Genomic DNA, 25,098 nt, shown 5'->3' on the forward strand with positions numbered 1-25,098 from the left:
TTTTGGAAAAGATACAGGGCAGTTTTCCATTACCAATAAAGCTCTGGGAAAAGAGGAAACACAGATTTACGTTAAAATACATTACAGGTTACGCAAAAGCAGAAACTTCAACACAGGAAAACTTTTAAAGTAAATATGCTGGCCCTGTCGGCACTTACCTTTCTCTGATGGTGGGATAAAGGCCCTGCCAATTGGGGGCCGGAATAAGGTTATTGTTGCTGAGATTCTGCTGGTGGTACTGCTGGGCAGTGGTGCTGCTGGAGGGGGCTGGCTTTTTACGGGGGAATATATCAGCAGCCATCTTCTTCTTCTTTTTAGTCTTCAAGGTAATGATTTCATAACAAACTGGAGGCAACTTGCTGCTGTTGCTGCTGCTGCTGCTGGTATTTGTTTTCTTCGAGCTTTTCTTGGACCTGTTCTTTACCGTCTCTGGAAGCATCAAGAAGAAGGTGAGACATTTCATGTTCTTTTCCTTGTCATCTACCATGAGTACAGTGTGTCTCTCTTTATAGCCAGATATCCCAAATTGGTGCAAACATCAAGGAAAAGAGGCCAGCACGAGCTAAGATGTTAACAGAAACCAACACGCTGATATTTTGCTTCTTTTCTCAGCTGGGCAAGGTGACCTTTTCACTATGTTGAATAGAAACTGGCTTTAAGTTTTATCCAGTACTGGGTCTGTTAAATACATCCCCATCATGATTCCTGTTTCTCTTATTTGCTCATAAAAATAACCCAGTTTCCTAGATCACCTGAAAATGCTACACTGAGCAAAGATGACAGGCAGAGAGCCGTGGCACTTGTTTTCTGAATTAGGTTAGCAAGATGTGCTGGAGCCGCGCGAGTCTGTTCAGCCGGCCGAAGTTGTGTGGTGAACGGATCGGAGGAGAGTAGGTATTACAGCCCTGCAGATGGAGTCAGACAGCCAGTGCTCGGAGCCAATAGCTGAAGTCACCAATCATGATTGGACCAAGCAAAACAGTGACACCTATTGTAACGTGCATAGTTCTGATATTAAAGGAACAGCAGTTGCTTTCTCTTGTGTACTGTATTACTGTATATTTACGTAAGATAAACCTATGAAATATATTTGAAAACAGGAAAGGAAGAGTTTACGCCCAGAGATTTCTCTTCAGTAGATGTACATTTTTATTTCTCCAGTTAAACAAGCAGGATGAATTAACAAAGGGTAGAGACTGATTTCTAGTCTATATTTCTACTAAAATCTTTATCCCGGCAGCATTTAGTTTCAAATACATCAAACAAAATCTTCCATTCTACCAGCTAAAAGGGATTATTAATAGCAAAACCATACTAAACATATGTACTACAGCTTAATGGAAAAGAATGCTATTTTTCTTCTTTTTCAGTCTCTTTGAATTCAAGTTACAGTCTCCAGCAAAAGGAGAGAAGTCATGTGTGCACTTTGCCTCCCAATGTTTTCTAGCTCCTATAACGATCTTTGACAAGAGTCCCAGATCACAAAATACTGTTAATTAGACTAAGATTACACTAGTAGGCTTAGCTGCACCTAAACATAAGACAAACTCTAGATGTAAAAATAAGATTCAAATGAGAAAACACCAGCGTCGGTAATATCAGTAATCAGTGTTTAAAGGTTGTAACTGACTAAAAATATGCCAGATGAGGCCCTGTTCAGGATCTCAAAATCCAACCTAAATGTTATGGCTACATTTACCCTTGTCATAATTTTAAATTAAAGAATATAATCCACAACTTCTAACACAAAACCAACAATAAGGCTATTCAAAATGATAAATGTTCTGACGCTGCCTAGTTAAAATGCAAACATGTTCTCTCCGCTTTGAATCAGAAGGATATAAAGTACTATGCGGTTTTCATAGATGTGAATTATCTAACAATTTCTAGCTTTGTTGAGCTAAGAAAAAACAAAAACACCTGCTGTAGGTTCCGCACATGCTTATCTATTCTAGAGAGAGACTAATGAAGAGGCTCAATCTCCCCCAATATCTGGATTCCTCTCACTTGCTGGAACGCAGCAGCCATGTGCTGCCCGCCCCCCAATCTAATGCCCGCTTCCTGACCACAGCCCTGCTGGTGGCACAACATTCATCTGAATGATGAATGCCTGGCTGAGTGAGGGCCCCACAAACGGGAGCTTCGATTGCTATTATAACTCAGAATCTACTAAACACAACACACCAGAAATCAGGCTTTAAATCCCTGGGATCCTAAATCACTAAACTGAACCAAGGAATATCCTCTTGTCATCATTATTATTGTTAAAACTGTTTGCAAAGCAAAGCAAGACAGACTGTGTGTAAGAGAACCGTGATCTTTAGCACAAGGTTATTCACACCCATTTTAGATGGACCCTGAAGTGCTGCTTATTTGTCACAATTATCACGTTCCCAATCACAGGGCTACCACACACATACATACACATACTTCCAAATCGCCTTCAAACACACTAACACAATGCTGGAAAGAGAGAGATCTCGAAACTAGTTTTAAAAAGCACGTGGAGAAAGGCATGAAGAAGAAACAAATGAGTTCCTATATGAGCTAACTATTCAGGATATGGTTAAAACCAAAAGCTTTCTCTCCCTCCCAACTTCTACTGAACTTGCTGACCACCACCTTCCTAGGAAAGCCCCCAGGACAGGGAGGTCCTTCTGACTGGGATGAAGCCCATCCGTAGCCGGCTTTTCAGCTTTTCAGGTGAGAGAATAATCAACTAGAATGGAAAGGGATACGAGTTAATTTGAGACAGACATCCTCATAACTGGCAGATGGACAGACAAAATAGAAAAAGCATAAAAAAGCAGGCACAAGACCTTAGGAGGCTTTGTGGTTTTTATTCATTTCACATACAGCTCAATATCCTTTACCAAGAAAGCCTGAAACAAACAGTGCTCTAACACCACTAAAATAAAAAGAAAAGGAAAACACATGTAATAGCTGAAGAAAGAATATTATATATTTTAGAAAACGTTCCTTCCGAAATTAAACGTTTCTGTTAATTGGAAAATTAAGTTTTGTGGAAAAGCCTGAATATACTAGTAAAATGAAGCAGGGCTAAGTCTGAGTTACCTAGAACAGTGCTGCAGTGGGGGCATTACAACTCACAGATGTAGGGACTGAAAGCATGGCTGTTCTAAAGTTATGTTAGTAACTACAAAAACTAATCCAATTTTTAAAAAATAAGAATATTTGAATTTTTGCAGCCATCTGAAAAGTATGGAAATGTTAAAATGACAACTGAGATCTTCCTTACCATGGTAATGGGCAGGTGACATAAGGTCCTTGCCACTCAGAATGTGGTCCAAGGAGCAGCAGCAGCATCTCCTGGGAGCCTGTTAGAAACTCAGAATCTCAGCCAGACTGTGGGCCAGAATCTGCATTTTAACAAGACCCTCCAGGTAATCTGTATGACATTCAGGTTTGAGAGAACCTCGTGTAGATAACTAACGAATGTTACAGCGTTTCCCCAGTGATCCAGTACCAACATGTGGTGCCACATTTTGCATTCAATTATCAAGTGAATGGACAAATAATTCAAAATAATTTAATTTGGCTTGGACATAAAACTTAACACCTTCACATCTTATTCTGAAATTCTTCTGATCAGGCCCTAAATCTCAAAATTCAGGCGTGTAGACAGCCAAGTGAGAGGCCTCAAAATATCTCAACTCTCTAGAAAGAAGAAGCTCAAGCCTAGATTATCTTAAAAGATAATAAGAGAGACGATTTTAGTGAGGAAAATAAAGGATTAAAAAATGCCAAATGTAAAACAGATGAACCACTTAGTATTTTTAAATAATCTACTTCACAATTCTATTTAAAAAAAATAGCACTGTGGCACAGCAAAATTAGCAATCAAGTAATCTGGTTCAGTTCCGGCTTGGCCACTAAAAATTAATGGGGTTGTGTGCAGGAGGATGGGAAACAGTGTTTGTCTGAAGAAATCATTTAGCCTTTAAGGGCCTCAGTTTCCTCAGCTACAAAATGAAGAGGTTCATCTAGAATAGATGGGTGTTTCTCAAACATTACCATCAATCTACGGTAAGAAATGCATTTTATATTCGGACTCAGGACCAACACACATAAACACACACACATATACAAACGGAAAGAGTTCACAAAACAAAACTTACTCTTAGCATGTTATGATACACTCTGACATTTTCTATTTTATTCTTTTTTTCTTTTCTTTTTAATGCTGGTCTTGATTCATTCCATTGATTTCATGACTACAGTTTAAGTAACACTGGTATTGATTATTTCTAAGGGCTTTTAAGGTTTAACATTCCAGGGTTCTTTTCCATCAAGAATTTGGACCAGAAGCCACCAAATGAGGAAGAAGGCAAGTTTACATTGACCCATTGGAGCCCATGAAATCCCTCAAATTGCAGGCAAAATTGGGAGTTTGCATTTATTTTTCTGGAAAGAGAAGCCATAGCTGTCATCCATCTTTCAGAGTAATTCATGACTCGGAACACAATAAAAAGACTATGTAAATCTAAGATCAATTTGAATATACAAAATATTTGTATCACTCTATTCTCTGCTTTCATTTCTATGTCTATTTCATTGAACACAAATTATGGCTCCTTTCCTCCTCTTGAAATTAAATATAAATAGTTAAAACCCATCTGTTGAATCTATAGCCCAGAAACATCACCCACTGGGCTGAAGAATAATAAAGGGTACCAGCCCAATGTCTATTGTCAAATTTCATCTCTAAAATTTTTTTCCAACTAGTATTGCCGTTACTTGGTCCTACATCTCTTGAATTTTAAAGCTGCTATGACACACAGTTAATCTGCCCTAATGAAGTAAATAGGTCAAGAAGCCCATCAATCTTTTGCGAAAGTTTTCCCAAAATAAACCATGCTGATCATACAGTGTATTAGGTGTCAGGCATGCGATTGTGAGCAAGTTTAGGAACCAAGCTTAAAAGGTCAGCTAATAATACTGAGTTTCAGAAGATCTTTATAATTGTCAGAAAGTTCAACCACCTTTACCTCTTTTCATTCAATTCCCAATAGTAACAAAATTATCAAGAGAATCCAAACTCATTTAGACCATCCTCTTCACCACTGGAAGGTGTGCCAGACATCCTACCTTTATTTAGTAGAATCTTGTTTATTCAGTTTGAGGAGCTGAATGAGCTTTGGAACTGAAAGGGACTCTAGAAATCATTTAAAGCAACTTGGGCCCACAGATAAGGTAACTAGGTGTCTAGAAGATTAAGGGATTTGTGATAAGTCCATAGTTAAGTAGTGGGGCAACGTCTGGACAAGAATGCAGATTTCCTGACTGCTTGACTAATTTTATCTGTTCCACTCACTCTAATTTTCATCCACAGTAATTACTCCACATCCTTACATAATGCTTTATCTACATATTTCTAATCTACTTTAAAAGGAAAATATATGTGCAAAATTTAGAAATGAAAACCACAAACATAGATACTCCACACCCTGCAGGAGGAAAGCTGGAAGGACACTTTGTGGCAAGAAATGGAGAGAAACTGTAACAGGGAGGAACATAAAAGCATAGCAGCCCCGAGGAAGCTGCTCATAAACAGAAGAGGATCCCCAGGTCAAATGAAAGTTAGAAAACCTGCCATTCATGGTTAACACCAACAAATTCTATGTCAACAACTAATGATGCTGACAACTCTTGTTTAACTTGCTCTAACTCTGGATTCCTTGTCTGGGCTTGTATTTGGTTTACTACAAGACACCTAAACAGCTATAGCAATGAGGTTAAGTGAGGATTAAATACAGTAGGGTGGACTGAAGAGATGTACATCACTTACAAAAATTATCCACAGAATGTAACAGAGGAGAGTAATTTAACCTGGTAAATCATGATGGAAGAGTGTTTTGTGTTTGCTTATTTTTCTCTTCAATACCGAGCAAAAGTTATGGTTGCGATTTTAGGAGGTAAAAAAAATGGGCAACAAAATGTTGGTAGTCCCTAAAGATAGCAGCAGCTGCTGCAAAACAGACTATATGCTTTCTAAATTTGGAAATAAATAGGGAGTCAAGGATTGGCAGCAAGGTATAGTGAAAAAAGCAAGAGCCAGGAACAAGTGACCTTAAGGTTAGTTACTTCATATCTATGTGCCCCATTTTCCTCATCTGCCAAAGGGGGTAATTATATCCAGCTCTCATCCCTTTCCCACATATTGTGAAAGCACGATTACAGGCTTGTGAAAGTGTTTGATAAAAGTTGAAAACACTCTGCAAAGGTAAACTTCCACTATTAGTAGCAACTGTACCCAAAGCAGGAAACATTTGTGATACAATCTGCCAAAACACAAAAACCCAGAGATTAATCTGGCTCCCTGCCCTTGTAATCTTCCAGGCTTCACAGCTCCTGACATTTCATCCCATCTGCAGGCTTGCTCCAGCCTCACCACGAGCCAAGCAGGTCCCAGGTTGCTGTGATCTTGGTTGGATTTTGTAGGTGAGGTTCAATAATCAAGATTTGTGTTGTGGATTGCAATGAGGTCCCCACTCAATGCCCAAATCTGCGCCTGGAACCCACAATACAGGCTGGATGCATGCAGTGACTTGGAACCTCTGTGAGACCATCTGTTGACAGATGCCCTGCTGTACCCGGCTCCTAAAGAGAGGCCAAAGGTAGCCACCCAGCAATGTCTACACTAGCAACTCAATTTGGCCTCTCTCAACAATGACCCAGTTTGAATTCTAGCACCAAGGGTGATACCGAAGACAAGTATCTGAGCAAGGCACACCTCAGCACTGCCTGGAAGGATACCGCTCATGGACAGTCTCACTAAGTCGTCTCCTTTTTACCACAGAGCTCCAATTAATCGTAAATTACACTTTAGGTTTGGGGGGAAAAACGCCAAAAGGTAGACTGTGACAATTCTTTGAAGGCAGGAACAATGATCCTTTGTAACATTCCATATGGCATTTAACATGATACTTGATGATTATAGCTGTGTCTATGTGTACCTTGTTTGGAATACTAAACAACTCTAAATACCAAATCATTCTCTATCATATGTTAAATGAGATGATCTTGAAAAGGAATATAGAAAATTTATCATGAGATACTCTAAAGATAGCTATTTAAAGGAATACTACTATGAATTCTTTCGTAAAGTTTAAGATACTTACAAGGTAAGGTAAACAAGGTAACCAACTGCTAATTTTACATACTCTCAATCTCATACTAAGTTTCCTCATGTGTAAAAGTGTTGACTACATAATCTCTTTTCCACTTCTATTAAAGAATCTGTATAATGTGTGGCAAAAATAGTGATTTATTTATACATTTTAATATTATGATTACGATCAATGCCCAACTCAAACTCTTATGTGTATATATATGTGCCATATTTTATTGATTCTAAGATTCCTCTCCCATCCCCCCATTTTAGCATCTCTGGAATTGGGTTGTATCTTACAATTGATGGCATCTCATAAGTATACCTATTAGGCTTTTGTTCCCCTTTCTTCTTGGTACATAAAATAATGGCGTGTCTTACACTGATAGCATCCTACAGTCAGTAAAGTAAATATACAATTCAATAGAAAGAAAGGACTCTCTTTTTTAGGTTGGTTAATTATTCCCCTAACCAGGCAAGATGATGGCTCAGAATTCTGGCTGAACTACATTAGAATAATTGAGCTTTCATCGAGTAGTCATTTGATAAAGTATATAATCACAATTCTCAACTGAGACTGCTACTATGACAACCGATGATATGGTACAAAGTCTACATGGAAATTCCAAAATGAGAATTCCCAGTGCCGGGTCTAGTAGGAGTTCTAGTATTAACACATTTCTAACATGTTCTCATGGCACACAACTATACACATAAAGTCATGTGCCGCATAACCACATTTTGGTCAACGATGGACCAAGTATAGGACAGTGGTCCCATAAGATTAGTACCATATAACCTAGGTGTGTACTGGCTATACCATCTAAGTTGGTGTTAAGTACACTCTATGATGCTCACACAACAACAAAATCGCCTAACAACGCATTTCTGAGAACATATCCCCATCGTTAAGCGACACATGACTGTACATAAAACTGATTAGGAGAAGCCTATCAACCCTCTGGGTGATATTTGCTTAAGATACTTTATCAATCAATCTAAGATTTATTAACTTACAAGAATGTTATACGCAGGTTAAACCAGGAGCTAAATGACTCCTTAGAAATTACTATTTTCAGAAAAAATTGAATCTATATTAAAATGTTAGTTTAGGAAGTAAAAATATTATATTACAATGATCCCATTATACGTATGACTTTCTCCTAGGTGCCTGAAAACAATTTATCAAAAGAAAAGTAAGATCAGGCATCAGGTCTCCTCTGAGAAGGCCCGAAGAGGGTTCTGATCTAACAGGAGCATTAATCCTACTGGAAATGGTAGAACGGAAAAAACCTTGCCCAACCATTGCTGTAGCTTTCTCCACGTTGTCTGTTGGCTTTAGTTGACAGAGGAGAAAAATAACGTGTTTTAGTCAAAGAAAAAAATTTGTTTCATAGATAATCATTTTTTTACTTTTGCCAGTGACATTTTTTTTCCTGATTAGGAAGATAATAACCGAAAACATCTCCACAATCAGGTCATTAAAATCCAAAACTCTTGTTCACTTATATCCTTAACCAAAGAATGCCGTGATCTATTTGGGAAAGTCATCCTTTCCAATGAGCACATGAGATGGGAAGAAAAAATCCAGAGAATCCTCAAACCAAGAGATATTTTATATCAATCCTGATTATTAATGGGGTATGTGTCACAGACCAATTTCCCCAACATCCACAACTCTCAATGAAAAAGTTCTGTAAGATAAAAAAAGATTCCTACATACAAGTGGCCTAAATGTGTCTTGTGCCCTTAAGTCACTCAAGGGTGCTTAGAAACGAGTATTGCTCCTATCCTTCAATTTACTACCACCCGCTAAAATGCCTGAAATAACGACATAAATTATCTTAGTTTTTTTGGTAAGGAAGATTGGCCCTGAGCTTACATCTGTGCCAATCTTCCTTCATTTTGTAAGGAGGATGCTGCCACAGCATGGCTTGACGAGCAGTGAGTAGGTCCATGACCAGGATCCAAACCTGCAAACCCTGGGCCACCAAAGCAGAGGGCACGAACTTAACCACTATGCCACCAGGCAGGCCCCGATCTTATACTTTAAATTTTTATCAGTGTAAAATGAAAAGGACAGGTTTGGTAAAGGCAAGGCCAGAAAAACAAACTTTCATTTCTTATTTTAGCAAAAGAATAGACCAGTTACTAATTGTGCACTTTGACCATCATAAGACACACATTCACAAGGGCCTCCATTAATTTTTAATGAAATGCCTCCCTTCATTTTTACAATGTATGTGACTAGAATGAAATATAGTTATTTTAAGCAAACAATACAAGATCTAAAAATAAGAAATTCGCTACACTAAGAAATTGTGCGCTTTGGGACAACACGAACACATGTGAAGTTATAAGAAACCTTCACGCTCACTTTCTAACGTATCTTTTCTGGAGTGGACCACTAAGTGAAAAGGAAAAAGGCACATACACTTCTAAATTGAGTCACAAAAATATTGCCTAACAAAAAATTCAAGTAGATTTAGAAGCCTGTGACAGAGGATTATTATAGAAACCAGCTTCTGGCAAAAACTCAAAGTAAAATCTGTTCTAAGTCCAAATCAAAAAATATGTTTTATGCTACTTTTAATTAGCTTTAAAGTATACAATTCCCCATGACTGTTGTGAAGGACAGAATATAAAGGCACACTGTACTGTAAATGTTGGCATAACCTTAACTATATAAACACCAAGCACCATTCAGAGACGGCTTCCATTTGCTGCAGGAAATAATTATTTGGCACTGATAAAGTACTCCCTTGTTGCTTCCATCTCTCACGCTGTTGTAATCGGAATCAAAGCTCAGGGGGTTCTATACTTAACTTCATTGCATATGTCAGAACTAAAAAAATAAGGTATTTCAAACAAAAATTCAATTCTAATAATACATTCAGCAAGTCTTTTTTTTTTTAATTAAGAGCTACCATATAAGTAGGTCAGTTCTTGAACTGCCCAGAGGTGTAGAATAAAATAATTTAATTGCTCATAAAATAATGCTCAAATAAGTCTCACTTAGAAAGTCAAGACTATTCATGGAAATATGTTCTTAAATTTGGGTTTCCTCAATCTCTACAGCACATAAAAATAGGTAGGCATTATTTACATGTGTACCTTAACTATAATGAGCAGATCAAAAGCATTCAAGTCAAAATACGTCTTCAAAAAGTGGCAACCTAACAATTACTTTTTATTATTTTTTTAATAACACAGAGAAGCAAATCACTTCATCACAGTTAAGAGCTACATGGACTCATACAGGATCCATGGTAACAATGACGACTGGAACTAGACCAAGGAAGAGCAAACAGTCTGAAAATAGGGACCAAAATTTACAGGAGTCAGGGCTCGGCATAAACATTTTACTAGCCAGCTGTAGGCATGCCATGACCCACTAAGAGTTCAGTACAGAAGACCTAGCTGATGTCAGTATTTCTTAAGGTAACATGCTCTCATAAAATTTAAAACATAGCATCAAAAAGGAAACAAAAAAGCATATTTATTAAGTGGCATGTGGCCAAGTCTTAACCAACTACTCTGGGCTGCTCTCCCTGAAGAGATTACCATGTGAAAAGAGGATGGTCTCTGTTCTATCAGCAGGCCAGGACTGTGGACCAAGCATCTATCCAGGAAGAAGGGAAGAAATTCTGTCTCACCTTTCTCAGGAGAGGAAGCCACATGGTTTGCAATGCCATGACGCGACTCCAAGCTCTCTGACTCGTCCTCTTCATTCACTCACCTTGCAAACAAGACTATTCCGCACTGCAAATGAGCCCCTTGCTTCCCGCCATCCTCACTGCCCATTCTTCCCTCAACCCCACCCATCGGAAGCGTATCCAAGCTGCACAATGCAGTCCCAAGACACCTCAACAAGGAAGGTTTCCCAGTGCTTGCAGACTCTCTCCATGCAGCACCTTCCCACACTCCATCTTGCCTTACGTTGACTGATTAGACTGAGTTCTCTGAGGCCTGCATCTCCATAACTCCTAATAAGAGCTACCGGCACCACATCCACAAACGGCTGTCAATCATTATGTAAGAGGAAGGAGGAAGTCCAACACTTCCAAGTCCACCTAGATTGCATTTGTGGAGAGAGCAGCTGGTCCTGGGCTAAAAGGGTCTGAAGCTGTGGTCTCCGAGATTTCTAGCTGTCTGAGATGCAGGTTTATAAGAGGTACAGTGGTAAAGAACCTAGACATCCATTAAATGTGTCCCGAGGCTCTTCTGAACATGTCTAAGCACAAGCGTGGTTTTATAGTATCGCATTCATCTTGTAGCTAGGCCAACCGAAAATACTAAGGCTCAACTTGAAGCAAGTCCCCACATGAGCTCAAAGCCAGTCTTTGCTTCATGAGAAGTCTAAAATTTAACGTGATGTAGATATTCACATATTCAAAGAAAAGTGTGGCTTAACGAAGAGCAAGACTCAGTTACCAGGACAGAGCTGCCCTTATCAACTAGTCTCAATTCATGGTCCGGCAATATTTATTTATAGCACTAGCAGAGAATTTTAGTGATTTAATGAACCGGAAAGGATAACAAAATTCTCAGCAATTCACATGAAAGGAGAAAAGCAGTCATATGAATAACCTAAAAATATGGATAATTAAAAAGACTTTTATATGTGGCTTTGAAATGTGTTTTGTCTATACTTAACATTGAATGGATGAATTTCCACTACATTAGACACACCCAATCTTCAAACAAAGTCATGAAACAGGCTTGTGTGTTCAGGACTGAGAATACGAACAGTTTAGAAGCTCACGTCTACCCTGCAAACAAACCACGCAGCTAGGGATGACTTTCAGAAGACTGCAGAGCACAGCACAGTAGAAAAGTGCACTTCTTATACACATGCGCTTCCGTGCCTCACTTTACTAAGAACCACCACAGTGTTAAGTAATTAAGTGTTTGATTTTTTTCCAAAAATACAAAATTCTCAATGTTCATCTATATATTCTTACAACACTGTAGTAAGAATAAACGGAGATGGTAATATCAGTAGTGGAACAGCTGATTATCCCAGCCATGGCTGGAAAGCCTGTGTTTATGACAGGAAACTTTACCACCAGCAATGATTTTAAAAATCATTAGTAGGGTTGACAATATAAACAAACTGTTACAAAGTAGTGGTTTAAACTGTGTGTTGGAAAATAAAAAAAATAGCTTCTATTTCCAAATAAGGAGTTCAACTGGTCATAAAAGTGTATTCTTTGGAAAATGGGATGAGGTAAATACATTCTGTTTTGCGCCTGCTGTTTAAAGTTGTGTTTGATTCTAAAGTATTAAGAAGCACTTTAAGAAGTTTTGAATTGCACTGATTAAGAAAGTACCTGAAGTAGGTACAAGTGACGGAAGCCCTCCGACGCCCCCCACGTCACCTAGTAGTGGTGATGCACAACCAAAAGCCCTCAGGGGAGGAGCCACCTGCTCCAAACTGAAAAGGAACGGTTTACTACAGGAGCTTCAGACTATAAGGACTGGTCCATAGCCTGGCTCTGGGACTCTTTTTTTCTTTTCACTATTGAGGCTGCTGGTTCCTAAGCCACTTGAAGGTCACATCAGTGGACCCTGAGCAGCCAAAGAGAACATGCCTTTTGTTCCCCATTCCTCTGCACCCACACCTGGGGGCTGGCGGACTTAGGAATGGTGGTGAAACACCTTGATGAATGCAGATTAGCTACTGTGCATTCTTCTGCCAGAACCAATGTACTGCTTCATGGGGAATCTCTGGGAAATGCAGCAGTAAAAACTGTTTATTTTACTAAACCTTGGCCCTTGAGTACACATCTTTTTACTATTCCATATGATGAAATGGGAAGTATGCGTAAAGGATCTTTGGTGAAACTGAAATAGAATGGTTGCCTTGAGGAAAAATACTTGTGCAACTGTTTGTGTGAGAGCTGAACCAGCCACTTTTTCCATGAAACACCACTGTGATTGAGAAAATATGCAAAGCACGCTTATTCACACTTAAGTATTTAGCAGACATTCTCTCAAAAATGAATGAAGTGAGCCTGTCACTTGAAGGAAAACTGACTATTTATTGTCAATGATAAAAGTCAAACCTTCAAGCAAAAATCAGAATTTTGGAAATCTTGATTATACCATCATGAGCTTCCCAATACTTAGACTGTTTCTGATGAGATTGGTGATGACATTAAATGAATGTAACTTTTTTTGATATTGTATAATGAAACATGTCAACATTTGAAAATTTGCATAACTCAGTGAACTGATGTTTTCTAGTAACAACGTAATTACGTTACAGAATCATGCATGGGTAAAAGGTCCATTCAATGTATCAGACAGACCAATGGGTTTTGGAGCACAAAAGTTCACTGATGGTTCTGAATTCCATGTCAACTAACCTTTAAGAAACTACCATTCAAATTTTGATGAGGTATCAAAGAATATCCATAATTATCTGAAAAGGCTATTAAAATACTCCTTCCTTTTCCAACTATGTATCTGTGTGGCCAGATTTTCTTCATGTGCTCCAACCAAAACATTTATTTATTTTTAAACAAATAAGTAAATATTTAAAATTTGGGGCCGGCCCCGTGGCCAAGTGGTTGGGTTCGCATGCTCCACAGCAGCGGCCCAGGGTTTCACCAGTTCAGATCCTGGGCAAGGATATGGCACCGCTCATGAAGCCATGCTGAGGCGGCATCCCACATGCCACAACTAGAAGGACCCACAACTAAAAATATACAACTATGTACCAGTGGGGCTTTGGGGAGAAAAAGGGGGAAAAAAATAAAATCTTTAAAATTTATCTTCGTTTTCATTTCTCCTCCAGTGGATATCAATAGATATAACGCCTATAAACAAAAGCTCTCTGGTCTTCTCAAAATATTTAAGATTATAAGAGTCCCAAGGCTGGAGCCAGCCAGGTGGCGCAGCAGTTAAGTTCGCACGTTCCACTTCGGAGGCCCAGAGTTCACCAGTTTGGATCCCGGGTGCAGACATGGCACCGCTTGGCAAGCCATGCTGTGGCAGGTGTCCCAGATATAAAGTAGAGGAAGATGAGCACGGATGTTAGCTCAGGGCCAGTCTTTCTCAGCGAAAAGAAGAGGATTGGCAGCAGTTAGCTCAGGGCTAATCTTCCTCCAAAAAAAAAAAAAAAGAGTCCCAAGGCCAAAAAGTATGAGAACCACAGATGCCCATAAGGAGTTTTGATTTTATTCTAAGTCTGACTGGTGGTAAGTTGCACTAGGTTTTTAACAAAGATTCTTAAAAAAACAAAAGCCCTAAGTGATCAGGGCCAGGTTTCAACACATACCTGCTTTTTGGTTTTACTCTTCTAGAAAACAATAACTAATTCTCAATCACTCACACCAAAGAAGTTTTTTTGCACATTAGGTAGACAGAATGGAGGATACGAGAAATGTGACAATCTCTGCCACAAAAATTAATAGTACTCAAGGAGCTAATATTCTATTTGTTCTATGACACTGTTTGGCACCTTAGCTTTGCCGCAACCTCTGAAACGTCACAGAACACAAGCTGCAAGATATATCAAGAGAAACCTTCCTTGAGGACCTTCAGAGAAAAATGTAAATGGACTTTGAGTAGACAACTGTCCCTAGAAACTTCACATAAACAATCAAGAAAGAAGTGCATCTTTCTCTGATAATCTGCTTTCTCCTATAGCACACTGCTTTAGAAGAATTAGAAGTAGCAAGCTGTGCTGTTCCCCTAAGGTAACCATGGCTGCCAATATTTAAGAACATTTGTTGTTCACTTTTTTCCTACATTTAAAGAGACACATTAGGTAGAATCTGCCTCCTCCCACACCATTTTAATACCTTCCTATAAACCATTTCTATACAATATAGTATTTGATATCAAAATCTTTCCATGTATTAAGCAGTAGAAAACAGTTTGTTGGAAATAAAGTTCAGGTTAGGACTTTGCAGAAGTCCAGACAAAGGAAATATTTAATCTACCAGCAGTACCTTTTCCTTTAAAAATAGCCTTTTACTAAAGAGCTGATGTTCAAACACTTTCTCAGCTTCATTCTTAAAACGATTTTAGAGGTTGTGTATGTTAGTAGGATTGTGATCCACATAATGACTTTATACTAAATAATTATATATTACTAGAGAAAGGCTGGAAAATCAAAAATCTTGAGCATCTGATTTTCCTATAACCCAACCCAAACACCCCTATATACTGACATCCCTAACCAACAGCCACCTGGTAGAGGACACCACTACTGGCGATGATTCTGAGTATATGGAGCTCAATGAAAGCCAAGAGTTCAGGATCAATGTTGGCATTTTAAAGAGTCTTTCATGGCACCGACAAGAGAAAAGTAAATTAACACAGAATTTCAGGCGAGCATGGGCTGATTCCACTAGGTTCCACAGAAATACTTGCTGAATAGTATTAAGTTAACCAGAAAATCTACTAATTCACATAAAGAAGTTCTACAGCACTCATTAAAATATGTACTGAAACCATCTGGGGGAGGGCTGGGAAGTCTGCCATGAGGGACTAACTACTAGGGGATCAGAAGTGACTGCGCTCTCCCTCCACTGCTGACCGCCACTCTCCAACAGATGGGCGCCAGCTTCAAGCACTTAACTCACCCTGTCTCCTAAGGCCACAGAAGAGGGTGAGGGGAAAACCAAGGAAGGGAGGGAGCACTCTGGGATGCATCCCTGCCAGAATGGGTCTCACATGGGGATGGGGAAGGGCTGCCCAAAAGAAAGCAACAGCTGTTTGGAGCCTGAACCTGCACCTTGGGCAGGAGGTGCTTCTGGGGAGCTTCTCACCATTTTTAACGTTGACAGTAAGATTATTTTGGGAAGAGATGCCTGCTGTAACTGAAATTAAGAATTTTATTGTCTAGACTTCCTAGGAATGTAGATCATTCCCTAATAACGTCTCCAATAACATATGTAAATGTGGTTTACCTACTACACTGTACATTCCACTACATTTTCCGTGAACAAGGGTATGAAAACAGGAGGCAGTCTATATGTACGCCTTTGTCTATCCAGAGACCTAAAGCATAATCACAGTTGAAGGCCAAAATTTCTCCCTCACCAAGCACCACTGTTCTGAAGGCATCTACTCAATGAATTTGCCTTGCCTTTGAAACTCCAATTAGCATTGTATCCGGGCTTTGTTATTGTGAAGACTCATTCTTTTGCAAATATCACTGTTACAATTTATTTTATTTTGAACCCTAAACAGTCAGTACTATTGGCCAAGCCTGAATGGAAAGCATCGACTTGCCTCTCTGCTGCTGAATCACAAAATGTCCCTCAGTCTAGGCTATTAACACACAGCCCAGTTGGAAAACACACCTTGTTTTTATAGTTCTACACCTGGTTTTGAGACCTGTGTATGTATTTGTTCTCTTAGTGAAGACTTTTTTGTTAATTGCCATCTTTTCTTTTATTCATCCAGTTTTTTGGAAATGGTGATCTCGCCTACCCAGAACCAGCAAACATACCTTCAGTGTTGTGAAATTTTATTTCTAATGTGTATAGTGATCATGGCTAAAACGTTTACACTCTCTAACTGAATACAGGGACTGCTCTTGTTCATATACATTACAGAAAAAATAAGTAAACAAAATAAGGAACTAGATATGCTTCGAGGAAACAAAAGTAGCAATTGAAAATTGTCACATTTTATGTTTAAGTAACAGCTTTTGAGTTTGTGCATTTATAGAGTTACATACACTATGGTTTTGGTTTATCTATTCTTTGGTTGCTTACACAATCTCTAAAATGATCATCCTTTTTTTGTACATGGCACCACCTATTTGCATAGCAATTGCGACAGTAGAAACCATACAAATATTTCTTGCTCTATTAAAAGAGAAGGAAAGGGAGTCTCATGTTTTTGAGATATTCTTGGATTTGAAGGACACAAAAGGAGACTCTAGGAACACTGTAAGCAAAACTTTAAAATGACTGCTATAACGATTGCTGAAGGCATGACTACAGTGTGCTCTCGTCTGGGAACTGAAGGCAAAGGACTGAGATCCTTTGATTTTGTGAATTCAGTATCATGCTCAATTATGTGTCTCTCCGTGGCTTTGAAGGGTTTCAACATCTCCTTATAGAAGAACTTATTTCAGCTAGAACCTCAGAAGAAAAAAGGTTTAAAGGGGACATGAGAGATGTCCTGAATAGCAAGAAAGCATAAAAGGAGAAAACAATGGGTTCCATTCCACTTCAACAGATCAGTTACAGACCCGATACAGTAACAATACATCACGGATATTTCCTAGGGAGCGCCAGGCATGGAGTATTTTGAAAAGCTCCCAAGGTGATGTCACTAACCACCCTTGGTTAAAAACTGAAATCCAAAGAGAATGGCTTCTAGAACACAATTCACATCATTCAGATGTGAATCAAGACAGTGGCTGGGCTTTTCACACAGTTAAGCGCCTGGTCCCACACATTGGCACAGTTTAGCACTTTACAGACAGCATCCTATTTAATCCGCACAACCACTCTATGTATTATTATGTCCATTATAAATTATACATTTTCTGGAACTTTCCCCTTGCTAGTCGGATGCTAAATTATCAATGTTGGATCCACAGATGCCAAAGGACTATGCTGCTTTATGAGAAACTCACTGGGAAAAAAACAGAAAAGGCAGACTACACTCATTCATGTATTCAAAAAATATTTACTGAGCACGTTCTATGTACCAACACTTGGGACACATTACTGAACAGACAAAATACTTGCCCACATGGAACGTTTGCTCTAGCAGGGGTCAGGGAAGGAGACAATTCACCAAAAATAAACAAACAAATAGGTCATATAGCAGTCTAGAAGGTAATAAATGCTACGGAAAAGAAAAAGTAGAGCACTTGCAAGAGGAATACAGGGCATAGCTTGCAATTACAAATAAGGAGACCCTACAAGGTGATATTTCAGTGAGGACTCAGAAGGGGTGAGGGAGTCGGGCCATGAATAATTCTGGGGAGAAAATATTACAGACAGGGGAAAAACCCAGCACAAAGACCTCAATGTGCTCAGGATGAGCAAGGAGGCAAGGATGGCTGGAACGGAGAACAAGAGAGGCAGGCGGCGGAAGGGATGTGGAGGAGACGGCAGTTAGTGGTAACCAGGTTGTGGCGGGCTCTGCGAATCATTATGAGGAATCTGACTTTTATTCTGAGTGAGATGGAAGGCCGCTGGAAGGTTTCAAGCGTAATCTGATTTAGGCTTTACAAAGATCATTCTGATAACAAATTAAAGGGAAGCCAGGGAAGGAGAAAGGAGAGACCACTGCAATAATCCAGACTAGAGGTGCTGGAGATTTGGACAAGGAAGCGAGCAGCAGAGGTAGGAAAACGGGTTGAACTGGATTTGTTTGGAAGACAGGATTCTGGATGCATTCGGAAGATAAAGCAGCAGGATTTGCTCACAGCCTGGATGTAGAGTGGGAGAGGAAGAGCAGAGCCAGAATGAGTCCAAGGTTTCTGGCTTGAATAACCCAAAAACAATGGAGGTGTCACCCACCAAAATGGGGCAGGCTGCAGGGAGGGCAGGCTTGCAGAGAAGATCAGAAATCCAGTTTTACTCCTGTTTAAAATTGAGGTGTCTTTTACATATTCAAGTGAAGAAGTCAAGAAAGTAGCTGGGTCTGAGCATCAGGAGTTTACGAGAGCTGCCTGAGCTGGAAATACACATTTGGGAGGCTTAAGAAGCTACATGGTATTTTATTAAAGTCTTACAAGTGTTTGTGACAAGAGTCCTACAAGAACTAAGCCCTGAGGCATTCCAAAATAACAAGCTGGTGGGAAGAGGAAACCAGCACAAAGTTTAAAAAAACAACTGAAAAAGAAGAAACCAGAGGGCTGATGGTATAGAAGGAAAATCAAGAGAGTGAGGTATCCTCAAAATCAAATGAAGAGAGTACGTCAAAAAAGAGGGAATGACAAACCAAATTTTACCAATAGGTAAAGAAGAGAATTGACTGCTGGAGTTAGCAGTTTGGATTTCTTTTCTTTTCACTTTTTTTTGGTGAAGAAGATTGGCCCTTAGCTAACATTCATGCCAATCTTCCTCTATTTTTTGTATGTAAGATGCCACCACAGCGTGGCTTCATGTGTGGTGTGTAGGTCCACACTCAGGATCCAAACCTGCAAACCTCAGGCTGCCAAAGTGGAGCACGCACACTTAACCACTAGGCCACCAGGCCAGCCCCTTGGATTATTTTCTTTTGAAAAAGCCCTGTATCCTATCTCACCTTCACCCCAAAAGACACAATTACACATTGAATATGTTATCTTTCAACTTTCTCATGAATTGAACTTGTTTTTCTAAAGAATTATCCAAAAGGAAGGAATTACTCCAATTTAAAATTTGAGATTCAAATGAATAGATTTGTTAAAAAATACCAGCGATAGGGGCCAGCCCAGTGCAGCAGCGGTTAAGTGTGCACGTTCTGCTTCTCAGCAGCCTGGGGTTCGCTGGTTCAGATCCCAGGTACGGACATGGCACCACTTGGCACGCCATGGTGTGGTAGGCGTCCCACATATAAAGTAGAGGAAGATGGGCAGGGATGTTAGCTCAGGGCCAGTCTTTCCCAGCAAAAAAGAGGAAGATTTAGCTCAGAGGGAGCAGTTAGCTCAGGGCTAATGTTCCTCAAAAAAAAAAGAAAATAACAGTGATAAACTTCAGATGCTATCAGTAATTTGCTAATATTCAATTTCTACCCTTAAAAAAATAAAAATACCTTAAGGTAAACTGGAAATAAAAGGAGAGATTTTCTTTGTCCTGATAAGGAACGATGATAACCCAAAAGCTGTTACGGTACTACTGTTTTTCCTATTAAAATAAAGAACAACACAAGTTTCCACATTATCACCATTACTATTTGATAATGTTCCAGAAGCATTTTATAATGTTCCAGAATGCTAACACTAATGCCATAAAACCAAAATAAAAGGTGTAATTATTAGAAAGAAGTAGACACAAGTGTCATTATATGCAATTGATTATATAACTAGGAAACCCAAGAGAATAAACTGCAAAGCTCTTAGCATAAGAGCCAGCTATAAAATAAATATACAAAATCAACAACCGTCTTATACCAGCAATAGTCAATTTGAAGAACCTACCACAACACCAACAAAAACATAAATATCTAAGGAGAACCCTAAAAGAAATATTAGGGCTTATGTGAAAAAAAAAAAAACAAACGAACAAACAAAACCTCTGCTAGGACAGAGAGACGGTCTGAATAACCTTTCATAACCCTTAATAGAAACACTGAAAATTCTACATGTAGACGGCAGTTCTTGACAAAGAACCATAATACAACATAACTGGATATTTCTTAGTTCTAAGGATTTATCCACAGTCTTCCAGATTAAGATGGCAGGTTTAACAAAACATTCAATTATACCCTCTCTAAACTCCACTAAAATGGTAGTAAAGAGATCTTTCTAGAAGACAAAGGCCCAAGGACTTAAAGAACTGTAGTGGAAACCACAACAAAATCATGAAAGTGGAAAGCAGATGGACAAGTAGCAACTTAGCAGACCTAAAAGAGTGAAAAGCTACACCATCAGTGAGGAAGGTTGAGAAGCGCTCCAGTTTACTCACAAACTGGAGGGGAAAAGGTGGTAGGCTAAATAAGGTTAGTACAGGCTGTCTGAGAAACCCTCCATCCCTGGAAGCCCTTCCCACTTCACCAGAAAGCTCTGCTGACAGTTCCAGAGCCCGGCAAGACTGGAGACCGACTCTCAGAAGAACAGAGAAAACAGGCAAGTCTCTGGACTGTGAGAGCAGAGGAACCTTCCCCAAAGTGACTCTGCACAGAGGACGCTAAGACTCCAGTCAGATGCCTCCCGAACACCGGCTGCTAGACCCGTTCCTCAGCACAGACGCTGGAAGACCACTCTGCCCAGCCCAAGAGGAAAGACCCTATGAATGGCCCTGTGAAAAACCCAGGAGAAACAGTGAACAACCAAAAGGCTGCCAAGGAGACTGGGGGCGGAAAGGGGACCCCTTACTTTACAATATGGCTTTTAGTACTCTTAGACTTAAATTATGTGCATGTATGAAAGATAAAAAGATAATCTTTATCTGAAAGGACAGATGAACGTAATTATGATTTTTTTTTCCTTCTTCTCCCCAAAGCCCCCCAGTACATAGCTGTATATTCTTTGTTGTGGGCCCTTCTAGTTGTGGCATGTGGGACGCCACCCCAGCGTGGCTCGACGAGCAGTGCCATGTCTGCGCCCAAGACTCAAACCAACGAAACACTGGGCCGCCTGCAGCGGAGAGCGCGAACTTAACCACTCGGCCACAGGGCCAGCCCCCCGTAATTATGATTTTTTAAAGAACAGTGTGACTTGCTCTACCAGATATTTCTATGTATTCGAAATCTACAATAAAAAGATTTGGCATTGATTAAGATTAGAGATCAATGCATCGATGAGTAAGACCTAAAACAGAAGCAGACCGAAAAGCTAGCCTAGATTTTAAAACATAACAAAGGGAAGACCACAAACCAATGAGGAAAGGATGCACTATTTAAGAAATGATGCTGGGAGAACCGGCTAGCTGGGGAGGAGGAGGTGGTGTAAGACAATCCATATCCACAGGATAAGATAGAATTAAAAATCTAACATAGTTCCAAAATGTTTGTTTCATTCACCTGACCTCCAGGCTTTCCAAACATAAACGTTTATAAGGAAAAGCATAAAGGACAAGATAGAGCTGACCATAAAAAAGTGAAATATTGTATTGTTCGGAAAACACCATAAAGTAAATTAAAGGGCAAATAATGAGCCGTGGGGGAAAAAAATCACTACCAATACGATAAAGCCACAATACTCTTTATTTAAAACAGGTATTTAAAATCATTTTTTTAAAAAATCATCAATTAATAAAGTGGGCAAAGTAGATAAAGGGACAATTCTCAACAGGTAAAACAAACAAACAAAAAGCAAATGACTAATTTTACTAGTTAACAAAAAATATAAATTAAATTAAAATACGACCACATTTTTATAGAAAATTAGGAAAGATTAAACACTGGCGTGCCAACACCATTCAGCGCGTAAGGGGATCAATGTGTCTTGGCATAAGCAATTTGGCAACAGGCCTGGAGAGTCATAAAAGCGTTCACCTCTGCCCCAGGAATTCTGCTATAAATCTAGCCCTAAGCAAGTCACACACCAAGTCTTTCAGACAAGGACTTTTATCCCAGCTCTGCCCGCCTGTCTGCTAGTACTTTCTGAGCCTGCTCCCTTTGCCAGACGCTGTTGAGAACCTGTCTCTACATGGTTCACTCCATCTCCCAAAACTCTATGTTGCAGGGACCCTTATTACCCTCCTTGTACAGATAAAGGACATGCAATTAAAGAATTAGGTAATTAAGTTCACTTAGAATGGAAGCGGCCAAGCTAAGATTTGCAACCAATGCTCAATATCATATTCTCAACCACTAAAAATGGAAATATAGAAAACTAGTTAAACTCTGGCATATCCATCATTAAAAATCTTATTTTCAAGGGGCCAGCCCTGTGGTGCAGCAGTTAAGTTCGCACATTCCACTTTGGCTCCCTGGTGTTCGGGGCTTCAGATCCGGGGCACAGACCTACACACCACTTACCAAGCCATGCTGTGACCAGCATCCCACGTATAAAGTAGAGGAAGATGGGCACAGATGCGAGCTCAGGGCCAGTCTTCCTCAGCAAAAAGAGGAAGATTAGCGACAGATGTTAGCTCAGGGCTAAGCTTACTCAAAAGAAAAAGGCTTATTTTCAAAGAAGATTTAAGGGCATAGGAAATGTCCATGATTATTAAGTGAAAGGACAGTATTTAAAACTACAGATGACATTAAAATGCCAATTTTGTTTAAACATGTCTATGCAGATGAACAAAAAGTGACAAATGGAAGCACATCATCCCAGGAAGAGTTGTGTATTTCTGGATAATGTGATTTTTATTTTCTTAATTTTATTTTTTGTAATTCCCAAAATGCCTACAACAGGGATAACTGCTTTTTTAACAGAATGTTTAAAAACAACAGAAATTCTCAACTGTAGTTGCTTAGAAGGCCTCGATTTTTTGTTGTTGTTGTTGTTTTGGTTTTTTGAGGAAGACTGGCCCTGAGCTAACATCCGTGCTCATCTTCCTCTGCTTTCTATGTGGGACGCCTGCCACAGCATGGCTTGCCAAGAGGTGTCATGTCCGTATCCGGGATCCGAACCCACGAACCCTGGACCGCTGAAGTGGAACGTGCGAACCTAATGGCTGCACCACCAGGCTGGCCCCTGGAAGGCCTCAATTTTTAAATACGCAACGAAAACGGAAAGACAAAGTCCATCAAATGAGAGGGTTTCCCATCATTACTCTTTTCTCAGAGTGAAATGGACATCAGCCTTACAGAATTTGCCTGATGGTCCAGTCAACTGAAATTCAGCACATAAAACGAGATAGTAGCAAGAGAAAAATCTCTTCAACTCCCAATACATCCTCCGTCAGTGGACTACTAAAAGCATTTTGGAACCGACTGACTGAATTCTGATTTATTCACACAGTAAAGTTTGAAAGGTTTCAAACAACAAAAAGCCTGAGATACAAAAATGACATACTTCCACACTATTTTGTTTTAAGAGTTCCTTGCAAGGCAACTTGGAATTAGATGGCTACAGAATATCTACTATGAGCATAAAAGATTGAATTTTTAAAAATTATCTTTATTTGGATGTGTGTGTTGGGGAAGGAAAGGAGTGGGCGAATCTGGACAAACTGTGCCTTTTCTTTGTTATGTTTAAGTATAACATTACAAGTGGTTTTTACTTTTTGTAAAGAATCATGGCAAAGCACTTTCTAGGAACCGAACAACTTAAAAGCTGATAAAACATTTTTTGCCACAAATTATCAAAGGTTTCTGGCATGGATATAGGATTTTATCTCACTTTTTAAATTTCTTAAATAAGTCAGAGGACTTTAGAGAAATTATGCATACAATCTTTAGGTTTGTGCGCCCCAAAGGAAAATTCTTAAAAAAAAAAAATAGTTTCCAACTCATTTTGGAACTTTGTTAAAACAAGTTCTCAGTGCAAAGACTGGGAAAGAATGAATATTCAGGGGAGAACGACACGGCTGCTAGAAGTATGACCCCATACAACGGTATTAATAACTAACTCTGTAATTACTTAGACAAACTAGAACCGGATGAGCTCACCCTTACCTGCTCGGAGGCCAAAAACTGAAAAGGGTAATTCAACATCTGCAGGAAAGGAAGAGTCCTACTCAGAAAGCCGAAGGTAAGAGGACCCGCCCACTTCCCCTGGACGACCCGCTGCTATGGGAACCCGCAGGAACCCTTCAGAGCCCCTACGGTCTGGGGGAGGCGGATCCTCCCAGAGGCTGGCGGATGGTTAAAAAGCGGACGCGGGGAGAGTAAAGGGAGGGGGTTTGAAAGAGGGTTAAAAGATGAAAACGTGGCAGGGGTGAGAGAAGATGGGCTTCCAAAGCCCAAGAGAAATTCAAAAGACCAGTTAGAACAATGTTCTACACGCCAGAGTCATTCTATAGCTCAGCTAAAGTTTGAGCCATTAGAGACGTTTCCCTCCCTCCCTCCCGGGGGGGGGGGGGGGGGGACAGACCAGACTTTGTGAGTTCCCGTCTAAGGAAAACGAAGCTACAAACCGCATGCTACTTCGTAAAACAAATCGTGAGTTTCTTCTACTAAACCAGTGGTTCCCAAACTCTGCTGCACATTGGAATCACCTAGGGGGGTCTTTAAAACACACATTGTTCTAACTGGTCAGGGGTGCGATTTGAACCTAAGAGTTTTAAAATCCCCCAGTCATTCTCTTGTGCAGAGAATTTGGGGAACTACTGTATTCCATGATTTGACGAGGTGGCGGAGAGTATTAAAAAAGAAAAAGAAAAAGAAAGCACAATTATCTTTGTCTTTTTAAGGCTAATAATAGAATTAGTTGGGTTTCTCCA

General features: G+C 39.7%; 1 protein-coding gene across 2 annotated transcripts in view; it reads right to left on the bottom strand.

Moving 5' to 3' along the window:
• BTBD3 (BTB domain containing 3) overlaps window positions 1–25,098 on the bottom strand; it is a 34,410-nt gene that overhangs the window by 8,205 nt on the left and 1,107 nt on the right. Inside the window, exon 2 of one of the 2 annotated variants that reach the window (XM_070588819.1) lies at window positions 159–429. In XM_070588819.1, coding sequence (XP_070444920.1) covers window positions 159–301 — 143 coding nt within the window. In that variant the 5' untranslated portion in view covers window positions 302–429. Of the gene's footprint in view, window positions 1–158 lie in introns of both variants that reach the window. The other variant, XM_008524639.2, reaches the window with a different exon arrangement.

Source organism: Equus przewalskii, chromosome 21 (genome assembly GCF_037783145.1).
Source record: "Equus przewalskii isolate Varuska chromosome 21, EquPr2, whole genome shotgun sequence".
Lineage (NCBI taxonomy): Eukaryota > Metazoa > Chordata > Mammalia > Perissodactyla > Equidae > Equus > Equus przewalskii.